Source organism: Candoia aspera, chromosome 18 (assembly GCF_035149785.1).
Source record: "Candoia aspera isolate rCanAsp1 chromosome 18, rCanAsp1.hap2, whole genome shotgun sequence".
NCBI classification, from domain to species: Eukaryota; Metazoa; Chordata; class Lepidosauria; order Squamata; family Boidae; genus Candoia; species Candoia aspera.
The window spans coordinates 8,847,161-8,863,028 of NC_086170.1; the positions used below are offsets into that span (position 1 = coordinate 8,847,161).

The 15,868-nt window shown below is 47.5% G+C and overlaps 1 protein-coding gene across 1 annotated transcript in view; it reads left to right on the plus strand.

Moving 5' to 3' along the window:
* The window catches only part of CHD5 (chromodomain helicase DNA binding protein 5), a 42,570-nt gene that overhangs the window by 12,951 nt on the left and 13,751 nt on the right, over positions 1-15,868 (plus strand). The window contains exons 15-31 of the mRNA XM_063317700.1: positions 78-269; positions 806-1,006; positions 1,337-1,474; positions 1,845-1,966; positions 2,723-2,896; positions 3,754-3,895; positions 5,019-5,150; positions 5,952-6,069; positions 7,567-7,691; positions 9,217-9,448; positions 9,701-9,826; positions 10,395-10,567; positions 11,485-11,659; positions 12,828-12,914; positions 14,093-14,181; positions 14,291-14,424; positions 15,507-15,651. Coding sequence (XP_063173770.1) covers positions 78-269; positions 806-1,006; positions 1,337-1,474; positions 1,845-1,966; positions 2,723-2,896; positions 3,754-3,895; positions 5,019-5,150; positions 5,952-6,069; positions 7,567-7,691; positions 9,217-9,448; positions 9,701-9,826; positions 10,395-10,567; positions 11,485-11,659; positions 12,828-12,914; positions 14,093-14,181; positions 14,291-14,424; positions 15,507-15,651 — 2,505 coding nt within the window. The remainder of the gene's footprint in view (positions 1-77; positions 270-805; positions 1,007-1,336; positions 1,475-1,844; positions 1,967-2,722; positions 2,897-3,753; positions 3,896-5,018; positions 5,151-5,951; positions 6,070-7,566; positions 7,692-9,216; positions 9,449-9,700; positions 9,827-10,394; positions 10,568-11,484; positions 11,660-12,827; positions 12,915-14,092; positions 14,182-14,290; positions 14,425-15,506; positions 15,652-15,868) is intronic.

Sequence of the window (15,868 nt, forward strand, 5' to 3'; positions counted from 1 at the left end):
GGAGGAGTAGCAGGATAACAATGATAATGACGATCATCATCATGGTAATTCCTCTTGTCTCTTCTCCATCTTTGTAGCCGACGGTAAAATTTGACAGGCAACCATGGTACATCGATGCAACGGGTGGAACGCTGCACCCTTACCAATTGGAAGGGCTCAACTGGCTGCGATTTTCTTGGGCGCAGAGCACAGACACGATCTTGGCTGATGAGATGGGCTTGGGGAAGACTGTCCAGACCATTGTGTACCTTTATTCCCTTTACAAAGAGGTAAGTCTCTCTGGATCTGCCCTGGACTTACGTCAGCCTTCCCAGGTAGACCAGACAGGAAACACGACCAGTTGAGCTAATTCTGCTTTATTGTAAGGCTACATTGACAGAATCTTGCAAGGCTGAAAGTACAAATCTCCCCCCCCCGTCTCCTTTACAGCTGGAGAAACTAGGGAGGGTCCCTTCTGAGCCTCTTGCCCCACCGATTATGCAGCTGTGGGCTACGCTGTCTCTTATCTGACCGTTCCCTAGGTGTCAGCCTTACCAGGTAGAAAACACGACCAGATGAGCTAATTCTGCTTTATTGTAAGGCTACATTGACAGAATCTTGCAAGGCTGAAAGGACAATTCTCTTGCCAGCCTGAGAACTAGGGAGGGTCCCTTCCGAGCCTCTTTTTCATCTACTATCCAGCTGTGGGCTAAGCACCCTCTTATCTGACCGTTCCCTAGGCAGCATCTCTTTGCCCCGTCTCCCAGGGTCCTTCCCACATACCATTAGGGTTTACACATCTCCACATCTTGCTTTTCCAAATCAGGGCCATTCCAAAGGTCCGTTCCTGGTGAGTGCCCCGCTTTCCACCATCATCAACTGGGAACGCGAGTTTGAGATGTGGGCGCCCGACTTCTACGTGGTCACCTACACCGGGGACAAAGAGAGCCGGTCCATGATTCGCGAGAACGAGTTCTCCTTTGAGGACAGCTCTGTTCGGACTGGGAAAAAGGTTTTCCGGATGAAGGTAACCCTGAGTGGAGAATTGGATGACTCGCAGCTCCAGGGTGCTGCTGTTGCTGCTTGTTTTTACTCCCAAAGCTGGACTTCAAATTTATTGGAACGCATTTATGTATTAAATGTATTTTCCGCCCGACTCCCAGCAGTGCTGGGCGGTTATAAAATACTAAGAGTACTGAAATGACAGGGGAAGAGAAGGTTCCCTCCCACCATAAATTATTTCTATAACTGATTCATAAAGGTATTTTTTAAAAGTGCCTAAAATCGAACCTTAGGCCTTCTCCTAGTGGGAGACCCGAACCGTCCTGCCAATCACGCTCTCACCCTGTTCCTGCAGAAAGAAGCTCAGATCAAATTCCATGTCTTGCTGACGTCCTACGAACTCATCACAATTGACCAGGCTGTTTTGGGATCCCTCCGGTGGGCCTGTCTGGTGGTTGATGAAGCCCACCGGCTGAAAAATAACCAGTCCAAGGTAGGTACTTTTACGGAATCCTAAAACAGAAGGATTGAAAGGGGCCTTGGAGGTCATCTACTCCAGCCTTCTGCCCAGTGCAGAAATCCTCAGTGCATGCTGGCCGGGGCATTCTGGGAGCTGAAGTCCACCCCTCTTCAAGGGGCTACGGTTGAGAAACACTGCTTTAAAGAAAGGCAAACGGTGGTGGTTACGTTCCTTGACCACTTGTACTTTGCATTTGTTAAAGTTGAAGTTCACACATCTTCAAGTGGCCAAGTTTGGAAAACCCTGCTTTAGAGCAATCCGAACAGGATTGGCAAGTAGTCTCCCTCGCCTTGGAGAATTCTCTGCCTTTCCCACCCAATTCCTCCCCCCACCCCCTGCAAAGTTTTTCAGGGTCCTCAACAGCTACAAAATTGACTACAAGCTGCTGCTGACGGGGACTCCGTTGCAGAACAATCTGGAGGAGCTGTTTCACCTGCTCAACTTCCTCACGCCGGAGAGGTTCAAGTGAGCCCCCTTTGGGATATGTTTGCACCAGTCTACCCCCTCCCCAAGGAGAAAAACCAGAGCAGGAGAATAACGGGAAAAGCAATCCCCTTAGATCGGTCTGTTGGCTCCCATGCTTCTTCACAAAGGAACATTCTGCATTGACATTCAAGACGAATCAACCTTAAGTAGAGTTGTTTATAAATTGGGAAGATTTGGTACACATCTGGTCAAAACAGGACTGTTTCCAACTTGAGTATGGGCAGGGGGATTCAAAAAAGTCAAGATGACTGTTGATTGACACCCCACCCCTTTTTAGACGCGTATGAAAAGGTAGAGCTTCAATCCCATGGCGTGGCCACCATCTTGATTTTTTTGACCCCCCTCCTGTGGACATCCATGGTTTCCTAAAGGCTGGGAAAACTTAGATTGCATTTGCTTACTGTTCTAAATGAGACTGGGCATTTGATCTTGAGCTGAGGACGTTCAACCGTTGGCTTGATGGCGTGTGAGCCAGGCCGTTGTGTTCAGCCAAACTAGGGTTTGTTTGGGCACAGCAAGTCATCTGCTCCCAGTCCGGTGGCTTTTTCAAAGCTGGGTTCACCACCTGCGTGGATCCAGTTGTGGGATGATCACCGCAAACGTCAGTGCTGATTGGAAAACCCATTGGGAGTTGGGCGGCTTCCGAATGAATGAATGAATGAATGAATGAATGAATGAATGAATGATCTGTTTGAAAAAGGAGGGTGTGACTTCTCCCCCGTTCTTGCTCAACAGCAACCTGGAAGGATTCCTTGAAGAGTTTGCCGACATCTCCAAGGAAGACCAGATTAAAAAACTCCACGACCTTCTAGGGCCTCACATGCTACGTCGACTGAAAGCTGACGTGTTCAAAAACATGCCAGCCAAGACGGAGCTGATTGTCCGGGTGGAGCTGAGCCAGATGCAGAAGTAAGTCTTCCTTTGTAGGCAGATGAAGCCAAGAAAGTTGGCCTGTTGGTGTAAAAGTCCCCAAAGCCCCTTGTTCCAAGAACTGGAGGCTGGGATGCTCCCATCCTCCACTTGTTTGCGTTTTGGAGCTGAGGGACCGCCAAGATCCTCGTTTGCCGTCGTCTTCCTGCTTGGGGGGTGAGTTGGTTGTTTTTCGGAGACGTTCCCTCAACCAAAGGACACTAAGGGGTCTTGAGGGCCAGAAGCGTAGAGGGCGTGTGGTTCTTGGGCTGTGAATGATTGCCTACCCCTCGTGCAGAGAATCCCAGAAGAGTGCTGGAACGGTGGTCTTCAAGGAAACTGTGGCCCCGGCAACTGATCCCCTTCCTTGAGCCCTTGGCTATTCCAGAGGCCATCCTTTACCATGGCGTAGAAAAGAGGAAATCCTGGGCGGGCTTTCATGTTGCTTTCACTTTCAGTTCTAGTCCTCAGGGGAAGGTTGACAAGGCCCTCCAGCTCGGCCCCTCCGGTCCCTCCTCCTGAAAAAAACCCTGCAAGCATGTTTCACTTTCCCTGGATGGATGCGAGCGATGCGGCCGTTTTTCTCTTTCATTTTCCCCACAATGCTGATTTTGCACCTCTTTTCCACTTGTGGGAGGAAGCTGAGGCCCTCCTTCCAGGAACTCCAGCAAAGCTCACCCCGTAAGGAGTGGACCTGTACAGCGTAAACACCCACCTTGGTTAGGCAGGAAACTACAGTTGGGGCGCAGCAGAAAAGCAAAATTCCATTTGAGTCTTTAGGCTGCGCGTTGTTATTCTGGAGTTCCGTTTTTCCAGAGTGCCCCTTTGGATGGTCTTTCTCCCTTGTGTCTGTGCAGGAAGTACTATAAATTAATCCTGACCAAGAATTTTGAGGCACTGAATTCCAAAGGGGGTGGTAACCAGGTTTCCCTGCTGAACATCATGATGGATTTGAAGAAGTGTTGCAACCATCCTTACCTGTTCCCGGTGGCAGCAGTGGTAGGTCTCTTTTCCTAGTCTGGGTCGATTTCTCATTTGAATCTGGTGGAAGGTGACTTTGGGCACATGGAGGTCATCTCTCCCGGGGAAGAGAGTAGCGTCCCTCACTATGGGACACCATTTCGAACTTTGGCAGCTGCGGAGGTGGCCAGAAGACCTCGCTGAGCGTGACTCCTGAAGTTCGTTTTCTCCGCGCAGTTCACGCATGTGGGTAAATGCTTGGAATTAACGTGGCGCAAAGCTTTCCTTTCTGAAGTGTCTGTTTTTCAGCTTTAATCCCAGGATGTTTAAAGATTTCTTTTGATACTCTGCTTGTGTGTGTGTGTGTGCGTGCTTCTGAGCCAGCTGCGTTTTGACGAGAGCAAAGGACACAGCTGGAAATCTCACAAAATGTGGGCTGTTTATGTGGCTTACGCTTTACTGACAGTTGAAACCTGGTAAAAATGGATATTTTTATGTTGTGGTACCTACAACTACCCTGTAGTTTCCCTAGGGACTACCAGCGGTCTTATAAGTAGTCCTCGACTTACGACCATTTGTTTAGCAACCGTTCGAAGTTACGATGATGCTAAAAAAAAGTGACTCGCGACTGGTCCTCGCATTTACGATCGTCACAATGTTCCTGCAGTCACAGGATCAAAATTCAGATGCTTGGTGCCCGGCTTGCACAACGGCTGCAGCATCCCAGCTCATGTGATCGCCATTTGTGACCTTCCCAGCTGGCTTCCAACAAGCAAAGTCAACGGGGGAAGCTGGATTTGCTTAATGACCACGTGATTCGCTTAATGATGTGGTGATTCACTTAATGACTGTGGCAAAAAAGGTCGTAAAATCAGGCATGACTCTCTTAACAACCTCCTCACTTAGTGATGGAAGTTCCAGTCCCAATTGTGGTCATAAGTCGAGGACTACTTGCATTAATATTAGGAGTAGTTCTGGATATCATTTTTTTCCCTTTGCAATTTCTTTTAAAATGTTGCCTTTAAAAAACAAAATGGAGCAGCAGGGTCAGCAGTGTTTGAAACCTGGAGAGTGGTTCGGTGGCGTTACCTCACGCTCCAGGGTTTTCAGTGGACATGGTTCCCCTGAATCCTTGCTCACCTGCCCGTTTTGTCTTCCCCAGGAAGCCCCCGTCTTGCCCAACGGGTCCTACGATGGCGGCTCGTTGGTGAAATCTTCGGGGAAACTCATGCTGCTGCAGAAGATGCTGAAGAAGCTGCACAACGGGGGCCACCGGGTGCTCATCTTCTCCCAGGTGCGCAGGGCCCAGAGGGGGGACCCCAAAACATGACAAACTGCAAACTGGCGAGAGGATGGGTTTGCAAACGAAAAAAAGGAGGCATTGTGGGGAAACGGCAAAAGGAAGGTCTTTTGAGGGCATGTAAAACTTAAGAATGATGGAAGAGCGCGTCCCTTATGGACTTTTTGCGTAAAAATGAAAAAAAAATGAACTTGTGATTTATGGTTTTTTTGATGAGGCAGGATAGATTATAGAAAGAAGAGGATTACGATGTAACTTTAGAGAGAGAGGTTAAAAGATAATTTGTAAATTATATTATAATACTTTTGATCTATACGTACTTATAACTGCTGCGAAGAATTTTGGAAATTACTTTTTTACAACTTTATATCTTTCTTTAGCTTTTTCTTTTTTTATTTCTATTTTCTTATGGCACCTTTAGCCTTTTCTGTTATTTCTCTCATTCCTTATCGTTTCCTCTGTTCTAATTTAGTTTATATTCGTTCTCGTTTTTCAAACTTTTAATAATATATCATTAGAAACAAAAGAATAGTGGAGGAGCCCCGGGAGGTGAGCCCCACTTGCTCCCAGCATTCCCCAAGATGGCAGGAACATACCCAATGGGTTTTTTTCCAGGGAAAAAGATAAAATAAGCCCGCTTTGTGGTGTTTACTCCCTCGTAAGTGGAGCGTAACAGAGTTGCAACCGGAACCCACTTCTCCAGCTCAGTCCTTCAGCCTTCGAGGGGCCTCGGTTTGTTTTTTTCTCATCCCTGAGGGCACCCTAATTCTTACCCTTTTCCCCCTCCTCTGCCAGATGACAAAAATGCTTGACCTGCTTGAAGATTTTTTGGAATACGAGGGGTACAAGTACGAACGGATCGACGGCGGAATCACCGGAGGGCTGAGGCAGGAATCCATCGACAGATTTAATGGTACCCTCGCTTGGGGCCCGCGTGAGGGAATCTGCAATGTCCGGTCCCCTCCTTTTGTGGATTTGCAAAACTGAGAAAGATTTTGCCCAAACTAACCTGGCACCGTGACATCATTGTGCAAATGATACAGATTGCATCTCCTTTGGGTGATGGTGTCATGATGTGGGTGACATCATGGTGGCTGATTTTTGGCTCGGGATGCTGGAGAGGGTGGTCCCAACGTAGCTGGACACTGCCTGCTCAGAGGAGGGGGTGGTGGTCTAATGGAAGTAAATTTTTAAATCTGTGAGATGCTGCAAGACCCTTTTCGTTATAGGTTTAATTGATTCATACCAGACTTAATTTTGATTTTGCATTGCTATCCTCATATACAGTAGCACGCTAAGATGCAAAGATTGGCTAGGGTTAATCTTGGATTCGCTGTGGTTTGGCATGCCAAGCAAACCCTGTTCAATCCATTGCATCCCCCCTGAAAATGGCTAAATTAAGAAACCAAGTTAGATATTTAATAGCACACAGCAAGGCTGTGATAGTAAGAAAATGCAAAATGCAGCCGTGGTTTATGAAACCTTTAATTTCTGGTTTGACTTGTATGGATCTATTCGGTCCCTCTCTTCACTCTTTTAAAAGGGATCCGGCATCAAAACCCTCCCCAAATGTTAACATTCTGCTTTTTTGCAGTGCTGGGGTGTGTGTTAAAAACTCCCCTTGATGGGAGAATTGTCGTTTCAGACTTGCAAGATTGAGGTCAGCCTTGCTGGGGCAAAACATGACGAGATGAGCTAATTCCACTTTATTGTAAGGCTACATTGACAGCATCTTGCAAGTCTGAAAGTACAAATCTCCTTTACAGCCTGAGAAACCAGGGAGGGCCCCTTCTGAGCCTCTTTCTCCACCCATTATGCAGCTGAGGGCTCAGCCCCCTCTTATCTGACCCTCCCTAGGTGGCATCTCTTCACCTGTCTCCCAAGGTCTTTTCCATATGCCATTACAGCTGGGGGTGTTTCTCTCTTTCCTTCTTGCCTGCGGCTTTAACCACCTTCTATCTCCCACTCCCATGCGGTGGCGCTGCGGGTTAAACCACTGAGCTGCTGAGCTTGCCGATTGGAAGGTCGGCGGTTCGAATCCGCGCGGCGGGGTGAGCTCCCGTTGCTCGTCCCAGCTCCTGCTCACCTAGCAGTTCGAAAACATGCAAATGTGAGTAGATCAATAGGTACCGCTTCGGCGGGAAGGTAACGGCGTTCCGTGTCGTCATGCTGGCCACATGACCTGGAAGTGTCTACGGACAACGCCGGCTCTAAGGCTTAGAAACGGAGATGAGCACCGCCCCCTAGAGTCGGACTCGACTGGACTTTACGTCGAGGGAAACCTTTACCTCTACCTATCTCCCACTAATCAATCTCGGTTTCTTCCCCCAAGTCAGGGATATCTTCGCCACTTCCACACTAGCATGACTAACCCTGATCCCCTTCCTGTCTCCATGCCTCTCGCTCTCAGCCCCTGGAGCTCAGCAGTTCTGTTTCCTGCTTTCTACCCGGGCCGGCGGCTTGGGCATCAACCTGGCGACTGCTGACACCGTCATTATTTATGACTCGGATTGGAACCCCCATAATGACATCCAGGTTAATTCTCTTGCTTTCTTCCTCTTTTCCCCCGTCTCCAGGTTTCCGTTCTTCCCCTCTCCAGGTTAGCACAATTGTGGGCATCTGTCGAAAGTCCCCTCCTTGAAAAAAAAAAAAACTGCTGACTTTCCCTGGAAATGTATGATTTTTTGTCCAAGTCTGTTCCCCCTTTTCTTCCTGAATAAACCCTTTGCATGCAGTCATTCTTTCTCTTCCAGCTTTTTTCTTTAAAATAAAAATGTGCAAAATCCAGAGGCTTTTTAACTTCCTTGCTTTGAATGCGGCTCTGTTGATGGGTCCAATGAAGCATCAACGTGCTGCTCTTTAAAACCACTTTTAATTTTATATATGTGTGTGGTGTGCGTGGGGGTGTAGAACTAGTTTGTTCCATATAAAAACAAAAGGCCCAAATTCATTTGCCTGTTTCTGGTGAAGAGAGAAAACAAACCAAAGATTATCTTTTATAGTAGAGTTTAACCCTAAGCTTGGTTTAACTGTACAGATAGTCCTTGTTTAGCAACTGCCTTGTTTAGCAACTGTTTGCAGTTGTGACAGTAGTGAAAAAGTAACTTTGCCACTAATCCTCGCATTTGTGACCTTCGCAGCTTTGTACAGCAAAGGAAAGCTGAAGTGCAGTTGTGGTTTCATTTAATGACTGCTTCACTTAATGACTGAGTTGTCGGTCCCAATTCTGGTTGCTAAATGAGGACTACCTGTACAATATGGAACAGTGCATAATCATCTGTCTCACACTTTATGTAAACTGTTAACCCTGGCTTAGAAACCACAGTAGCTAAGCCAGAACTCAAATTAAACTAAGCTAAACTGGGTTTGTGCCCCAAAATAAACAGAGAAATGCTCGGTGTGTGTGTGTGTGTGTGTGAGTGTGTGTGTAATTTGCCGGCATGCATTGTGATTGGATCTTGCCGAGAAGGTAAATGGGACTACGAAGACAGAAATCTAGCTGAGCATAAGCAAAATGCCACATTTTATAAAACGCCCAAGCTGTAGTAAGGGGGGAGAAGGATCTTTATGAGAATTTTCAAAGGCTGAGTAAATCACTCCGTTGGGTCTCTCCCAGTTTCTAGCCCACTTTAGCTGGTTTTACAAAGCTGTGCAGGGCAGGACGCGGTTAAGTGTTTGGATGGGAGACCTCGAAGCTACCTCAAGTCCGTAGGCAGGACTGGGAAGTTAAAAAATACATCCGTGGCACCCTTTTGTATGACTGCCAGGAGAACTTCCTGGATGGGTTCATGATGTTGCTTTTGCTTGGGGTTCAGCTCAAGGGAGACTTGACTTGAGGTTCTGATAGTTGAAAACATTTCCACTGTTTTTACCCAGTTTTTTATTTTTGCAAAGGCGCCCAGAATTTTTGAAACAAGCGGCCAAGAGAATGAATGGGGAACTGCCCCACGGCAGATTAAATACAGTGTCAGAGGGGTTTCCTGAAGGGACGGGGAAGGGTGGCCACCCCACAAGGGCCGGGCGCTGCTTCGGCCCACCGCTCCGACGTTTCCGTTCGCAGGCGTTCAGCCGAGCACACCGAATTGGGCAGAACAAGAAGGTGATGATCTACCGCTTCGTGACCCGGGCCTCCGTGGAAGAGCGCATCACCCAGGTGGCCAAGCGGAAGATGATGCTGACCCACCTGGTCGTGCGGCCCGGCCTGGGCTCCAAGTCTGGCTCCATGACCAAGCAAGAACTGGACGACATCTTGAAGTTCGGCACGGAGGAGCTCTTTAAGGATGACGCCGAAGGTGAGAGAACAAGGCTCTGTGGTGGGCAGGAGAGCCGAACTGGCACTGCCAGGAACCCATCTTCGATCAGTATAGCAGGGGACCGGTGGCAGTCTGGATCTTGTTGAGTCGTTGCTCTGCGGCAACTGCAGGGCCACCGCGTCTCCCACCTTCGGGTTGACTCAGGTGAGACAAGTTAGGGGTGGCTTGTGGTCTTGGCCTCACCTTCATCAAGGCGTGTCATTCTCCCCATACCTTTGGGCTCCCTTCCAGGCATGACTTCTCAGACCCAGCGGATTAGCCTGCCTGAAGCTGCGGCCCCGTTCCTGGATGGTTCACCCTTCAAAGGGGGCGCTGGGACCACCAGCCTGAAGAAGAAGCATGGAGGCCCTCCACCAGGTATGTGCTGGGCCAAGAGCACAACCCATTATTGGTGGCTTTCAAGGCGGAGAAGGCTTTTGACCGGATGGGCACCCCACCCATCTGTCCCCTGCCTTCCTCCCCGGTTTATTCAGGTTCACACAACACACTGAACCAGGTCGAGAAAAGACCCAGCTGGGTGGATTTGCGCAGCACGTGTCATTTCAGCATTTCGGTAGCTTAGAGGATCTGTCAGAAAAACAGTGTCACACCACCTCCTTGTTATTGTTTCATTTGAGAAGATAGCAACAATCCAAATGAGAGTTCTTTTATCATTTATCATTTCTCTTTCCAATATGGTCTAATGATCTTCATGCCCAGAAGGCACTGGACCCTTGATGCTACGTCAGTCCAAAGACTGGGGAGGTTACCATAGAAAACACACTTCCCTAACAAGCAACAATAAATCTAAAATTGTGTTGGCTGTTCCGTGAGTTTTAGACCAAATGGTAGCTGTGGTAGGACAAGCCCAAACCATAGGTGGCAAGTTTGCCTAAGAAGAGGGGGTGGGCTCTTAACTCCTTGGCTTTCCTTCTTCCTCTCCTAGGAGATAGCAAAGACGTGGAGGACAGCAGTGTCATCCATTATGATGACGCAGCCATTTCTAAGCTCTTGGACCGCAATCAAGACGCCACGGATGACACGGAGCTGCAGAACATGAACGAGTATCTCAGCTCTTTTAAAGTCGCCCAGTATGTTGTGAGAGAAGAGGATGGTGTGGTAATGTGCCCAGGATCATGGATTTCTTCTGGTTTCTTCGGAATCCCTCCCTTTGTTTGAAGACTAATTCATAATTTATTAAACTGGGCTGCCTGTGCAGGGTTGGGATTAGAAAGTCAAGATGGCAGCTGTGACTGGGTGTCTGTGCTAAAAAGGACAGGGCTTAAAGCACACAGTTGTGGCCTCCATCTTGACCTTTATGACCAACAGCCTCCTAGTGGAAGCCCTTGGGATGTCGTTTTTGTATACATACCGTCTTTATCAAGAGTTTTGATTATGATAGTAAAATCTAGGACAAACTAAACTTAAAAGAAAGAAAAGAGACTAGAAAGAAGGCGTAAAAAGGGTAAGAAAAAGGAACGAATATAATAAAGAGACAAGAAATATATAAAGAAGGGACTTCCAACTATCACAGCAAGTATAAACAAATTTAGTGACTCTGCTAAGAGGAGGTACAGGTAGTCCTTGTTTAGTGTCTGCCTCATTTAGCGATGGTTCGCAGGTACGACGGTGATGAAAAAGTAACTTTGCGACCAGTTCTCGCATTTGCAACCTTCGCAGGTCTGTAAAGCGAAGGAAAGCTGAAGTCAGACCCTAAGCCCAGTCGCGGTTTCACTTAGCGACCGCTTCACTTATTGCCAGTCCCAATTGTGGTTGCTAAGCAAGGACTACCCATACAGCTTCTCCACAGAGAGTTGATTCTTGGTTTTACTCTTTAAAAAAGAGACCCTTTTTTAAAAGAGCAAAGCTTCTCTCGAGCTCTGTTTTCAATTTCTGGAAAGGCACGGAGATTTTCCCACCCTCCGTGGTGATTTGTCCAGCAGCGTCCGACTCGTGGGCCGTCACTTCTCTCCCCCAGGAACTCTGGGCGGGGAGACGTCCCGGGTTCAACCCCTGCTTCTCTCCTGGGTTTTCAGGAAGAGGTGGAGCGTGAAATCATCAAGCAGGAAGAGAACGTGGACCCTGATTATTGGGAAAAGCTGCTCCGGCATCATTACGAGCAGCAGCAGGAAGACCTCGCCCGCAATCTCGGCAAGGGGAAAAGAATCAGGAAGCAGGTCAACTACAACGACACCTCGCAGGAGGATCACGGTACGGGCAGCCAACCGGGCCTTCCCCCGGGCGCAGGGACGTCTCAGTCCTCCGGGACATGAGTTGGAAGGGGGCCTTGGAGGTCACCTGGTCCAACCCCCTGCTCAGTGCAGGATCCACTAGAGCATCTCTGCCAGATGACCCTCCACCCTCTGTCTGGAGACCTCCAGGGAAGGAAGAGCTGACCGCTTCATGTGGCAGGCTGTTCCGCTGGCCAACAACTCGGACAGTCAAGGAGTATTCCGGACGTTGAACCTAAACATCCTTCCTTGGAGTTTTAAAGTCTCCTGGACCAGTGTTGCTTAGACAATTTGCTCTCAGGTCCCCTTCCCCCTTTTAAAGATTATGGCAGCTTTGGTTTGTATGGTTTATATTTATTGATGTTTACTATATTGAAAGTTAAAATTGGACCATCCATAGAACCTTTATTTGTTGAATCCTCTGAAAGTAACAATACTGGACCCATTAGACCAGTATATCTCAACCTGGGCAGCTTTAAGAGCCATGGACCTCAACTCCCAGAATTCCCCAGCCATCATGGGGACTGAGGAATTCCTGTGGCTGGCTGGGGAATTCTGGGAGTTGAAGTCCACGCCTCTTAAAGTTGCCCAGGTTGAGAAATGCTGGTCTATAAAGAGGCTGCAAAAACTTTTGCTGCAAAGTTGCTTGGATGGTCAACGTGGCTGTTCGAATGGTGGGAAGACTTTTAAAACTCTTGAGGGGAAGAGGAAAAAACTTCGCTAAGAGTTGGCAGTGAAATGCCACCTGTCATTCTTTGCCCCTCCCTCCCTGCAATTCACCACCTGAACAAAACTGAAAATAATGCAAGAAAAGGATGGACCATTGAGTTTTTCCCAGTGCACAATTTCAATTGTCCAAGCAATTTTTTTTAAAATCCATGCTTGGATTCCACGTTGCTAATATAACTCTAATATGGTTCCCCGACAGCCAACAGGGGTTGTTACTGCAGCAAAACAGGTTGAAAAAGAATGCTCCAATTTAAGATGACCTGGGGTGGGAAGTTTTGAATTGCCCCCCTGCAAGCAGAAATCTAGCTCCTACAGCAGAATAATTGCTTGCTGGGCTGTTGAGTGGAGAAGTTGTTTTTTTTCTCCCCAGTGCTCAGAAATATAAGCTTTGATCCCTTCTTCTTCTCTTCTTTTTGTAGAATGGCAAGAAGAGGTGTCCGATAATCAGTCGGAATACTCCATTGGCTCCGAAGACGAAGATGAGGATTTCGAGGAAAGGCCGGAAGGTCCGAGAGAGTTTGTTCCTTTGTTTTCCGACCTGGGTGGCTACATTGCTATGTTCCTTTGCTCGGGGCACCTGTCCTTGGAGATGTTGGTCCCTGTATGAGCGTTGCTGAAGGCAGGGGTCAGCAACTGGCGGACCTCGGCATGATTTCAGCCCTGTCTGCAGGAATTAGTTCAAAGTGCTGGTAGTCCACTGGGCAGGGAAGAAAAGGAGAAGCTTACATTTATGTTAAGAATTTTCATATGGTAAAAGACAGACTAAAAGAAAAGAAAAAGGAACAGAAAAGAAAAAGGAAAATATATTTGAGAAATATATAAATGACTTCCAACCTCCTTTTCAACAGATCATTACATTTTTGTTGTCTCTCCTCCCTCTTAAGTATTTTACAAATCCCTTCATCCCCCCTCATTTAATCTTCATCTTTCTTACTCTTCAAATCCATAAATCGTCAATGCATTTTTTTCCTCTTTCAGCAAAAAGGAGATTAGGGTTACATTTGATGAATAAATAAACTCTTCAGCCCATTCTGTGCCATCGTGCAGATAATTTCTGGAGGTAATGTCTTCCTTTCTGGAAAAGACCTCTGGCCTAGAGGGAACCAGATATTTCCTTTCTGATTGCTTAAGGCAAGATTATAGTCCTCAGGATAAGAAATTTAGGGTTTGTTTCTTGAGTGCCAGCTTGAAACAGCTTTGTGTTGTGCTAGAGTAACGGGAAGGCTGATTTTTTTCCGTTCTACCCAGTGTTTCCCCACCGTGGCCACTTTAAGAGATGTGGACTTCAAGTCCCAGAATTCCCCAGCCAGCAGCATGCAGCCAGCTTGCATGGACGGCCAGTTGCAGCATCTTGTGGTCATGTGATTGTGATTTGCTACCTTTTTTACCGGTAAACGGCAAAGAACATCCATTGGGGAAGCTGGATTCGCTTAATGACCCATGATTCATTTAACAGCCATCGTAAAAGTGGTCGTAAAATGGGGTCCGGTCAAGGGGTGACTCGACTTACGGCCACAACAGCTTATGATGGAAATTCCAGTCCCAAATGTGGTTGTAAGTCGAGGACTACCTGTAAGTTTTTCCTCTGGGACTTGGTGTAATGGTGACCCTCAATTTTTGGCAGCCAAAAAACTTTCTAAATCGCACCTTTAAAGGAGTGCCACCTGTCCCCCGTGTTTTGCAGGTGGGCGAAGGCCATCCCGGAGGCAACTGAGGGGCGATCGCGACAAGCCTCTGCCGCCGTTACTGGCGAGAGTCGGTGGCAATATTGAGGTGGGTCGCAGCCTCTTGCTCTGCTAAGCCAGGGAGAGGGACTTCGCTTGGGCATCACGCCTTCTGTCCTTCCTGCTACCCCCTCGTCCTTTCTTTCTGTCTTCAACAGGTGTTGGGCTTCAATGCCCGCCAGCGCAAAGCATTCCTGAACGCCATCTTGCGCTGGGGGATGCCCCCGCAGGATGCTTTCAATTCCCACTGGCTTGTGCGGGACCTCCGGGGGAAAAGCGAGAAGGAGTTCAGGTACTGCGGCGGCCCTGTGGATCGTTCTCCCCTTGACCTGTCCTGTTGGTTTCTCTATGGCCCTCACTATTTTTTCCAGTCCTGGTTTTTAATCTCGTTTGCTGCGAAACTATTCCATATTATTTTTAGAGTGCTTGTTATTCTTTTGATTTATTTTACTTTATTATATTATGTTAGACGGGATTGTGCACTATCCACAAAATCGTTGTTACAGGCAGTCCTCGTTTAGCGACCACAACCTGGTGGGTAAGCAAAGCAGTCGCTAAGTGAAACCGCGACTGTGCTTATGATCTGACTTCAGCTTTTCTTTGCTTTATGGACCTGTGAAGATCACAAATGCGAGGACTGGTCACAAAGTTACTTTTTCATCACCATCGTAACTGTGAATGGTCGCTAAACAAGGCGGTCGCTAAACGAGGACGACCTGTATTGAGTCACATCAAAGAACCTGAAATTGTTATCAATTTCCAGGGAGATACAGTATTTGTGCATGGGGATATCAAATTCCCTCTTATTTTTTCTAACGCGAGCAACCCATATTGACTGGCCAACTTGCTTAAGTAACCTAAAGTGATTTTACTCCCGATTGGTATGTTCAAAATATTCCTTTCGCATTTACATTTAATGCTTTAAGGTATTTACATAATAGAATATTAAGAATTTAAACATATTAAACATATTACCACTGCATTTAAATAACATACTATACTAAAGTCGAAACGATGGAGCAATAGATGGTCTAGATGACTAGATTTTAATAATCTGTTAAAGGGCAGAGCTAATTTTAAATTAACATTTTATGCCTAGATCCTTAGTTTCTAGAGATGTTGCTCACTTATTCATTGGCCTACAGATCTTTCTCTGATTTTACTAGCCCTGCAATATTTTCGGTGGTGCTTTATTATTTCATCTGGTTGTCGTACTTACCAATACATTTTTTAAAAAAAATCCTTTCCCCTTCACGTAGAAAGTAGCCTCTCAGGTAGATTGCCTCTGCCTGCGGAGGCTCTACGGATTGGATGAATTCAGCCCTCTTTCTGGCAGCCGCCGTCGCATCTCTCCCTGTCTTGCTCCTTCTGTAGGGCGTATGTGTCTCTGTTCATGCGGCACTTGTGTGAACCCGGTGCGGACGGGGCGGAGACGTTTGCCGACGGTGTGCCCCGCGAGGGCCTTTCCCGCCAGCACGTGCTCACCCGCATCGGGGTGATGTCGCTGGTCCGAAAAAAGGTGGGTGAGCCTCCCCCCTTCGTGGGGTGCCTGACGTGGGGGTGAAGAATTCAGGGGCCCCAGCACAATCCAAAGATGATGTCTCAACGTCTGACGCAAGCCAGAAATGCGGAGGAGTTGCGCCTTTTCAGAAGCCGCACATTTTTGTTTACACTTCAGGGAAGTGTTTTGTGTGTGTTTCAATGTCTGACTTTGATCCAAGGGTTGCAGTGCAAAA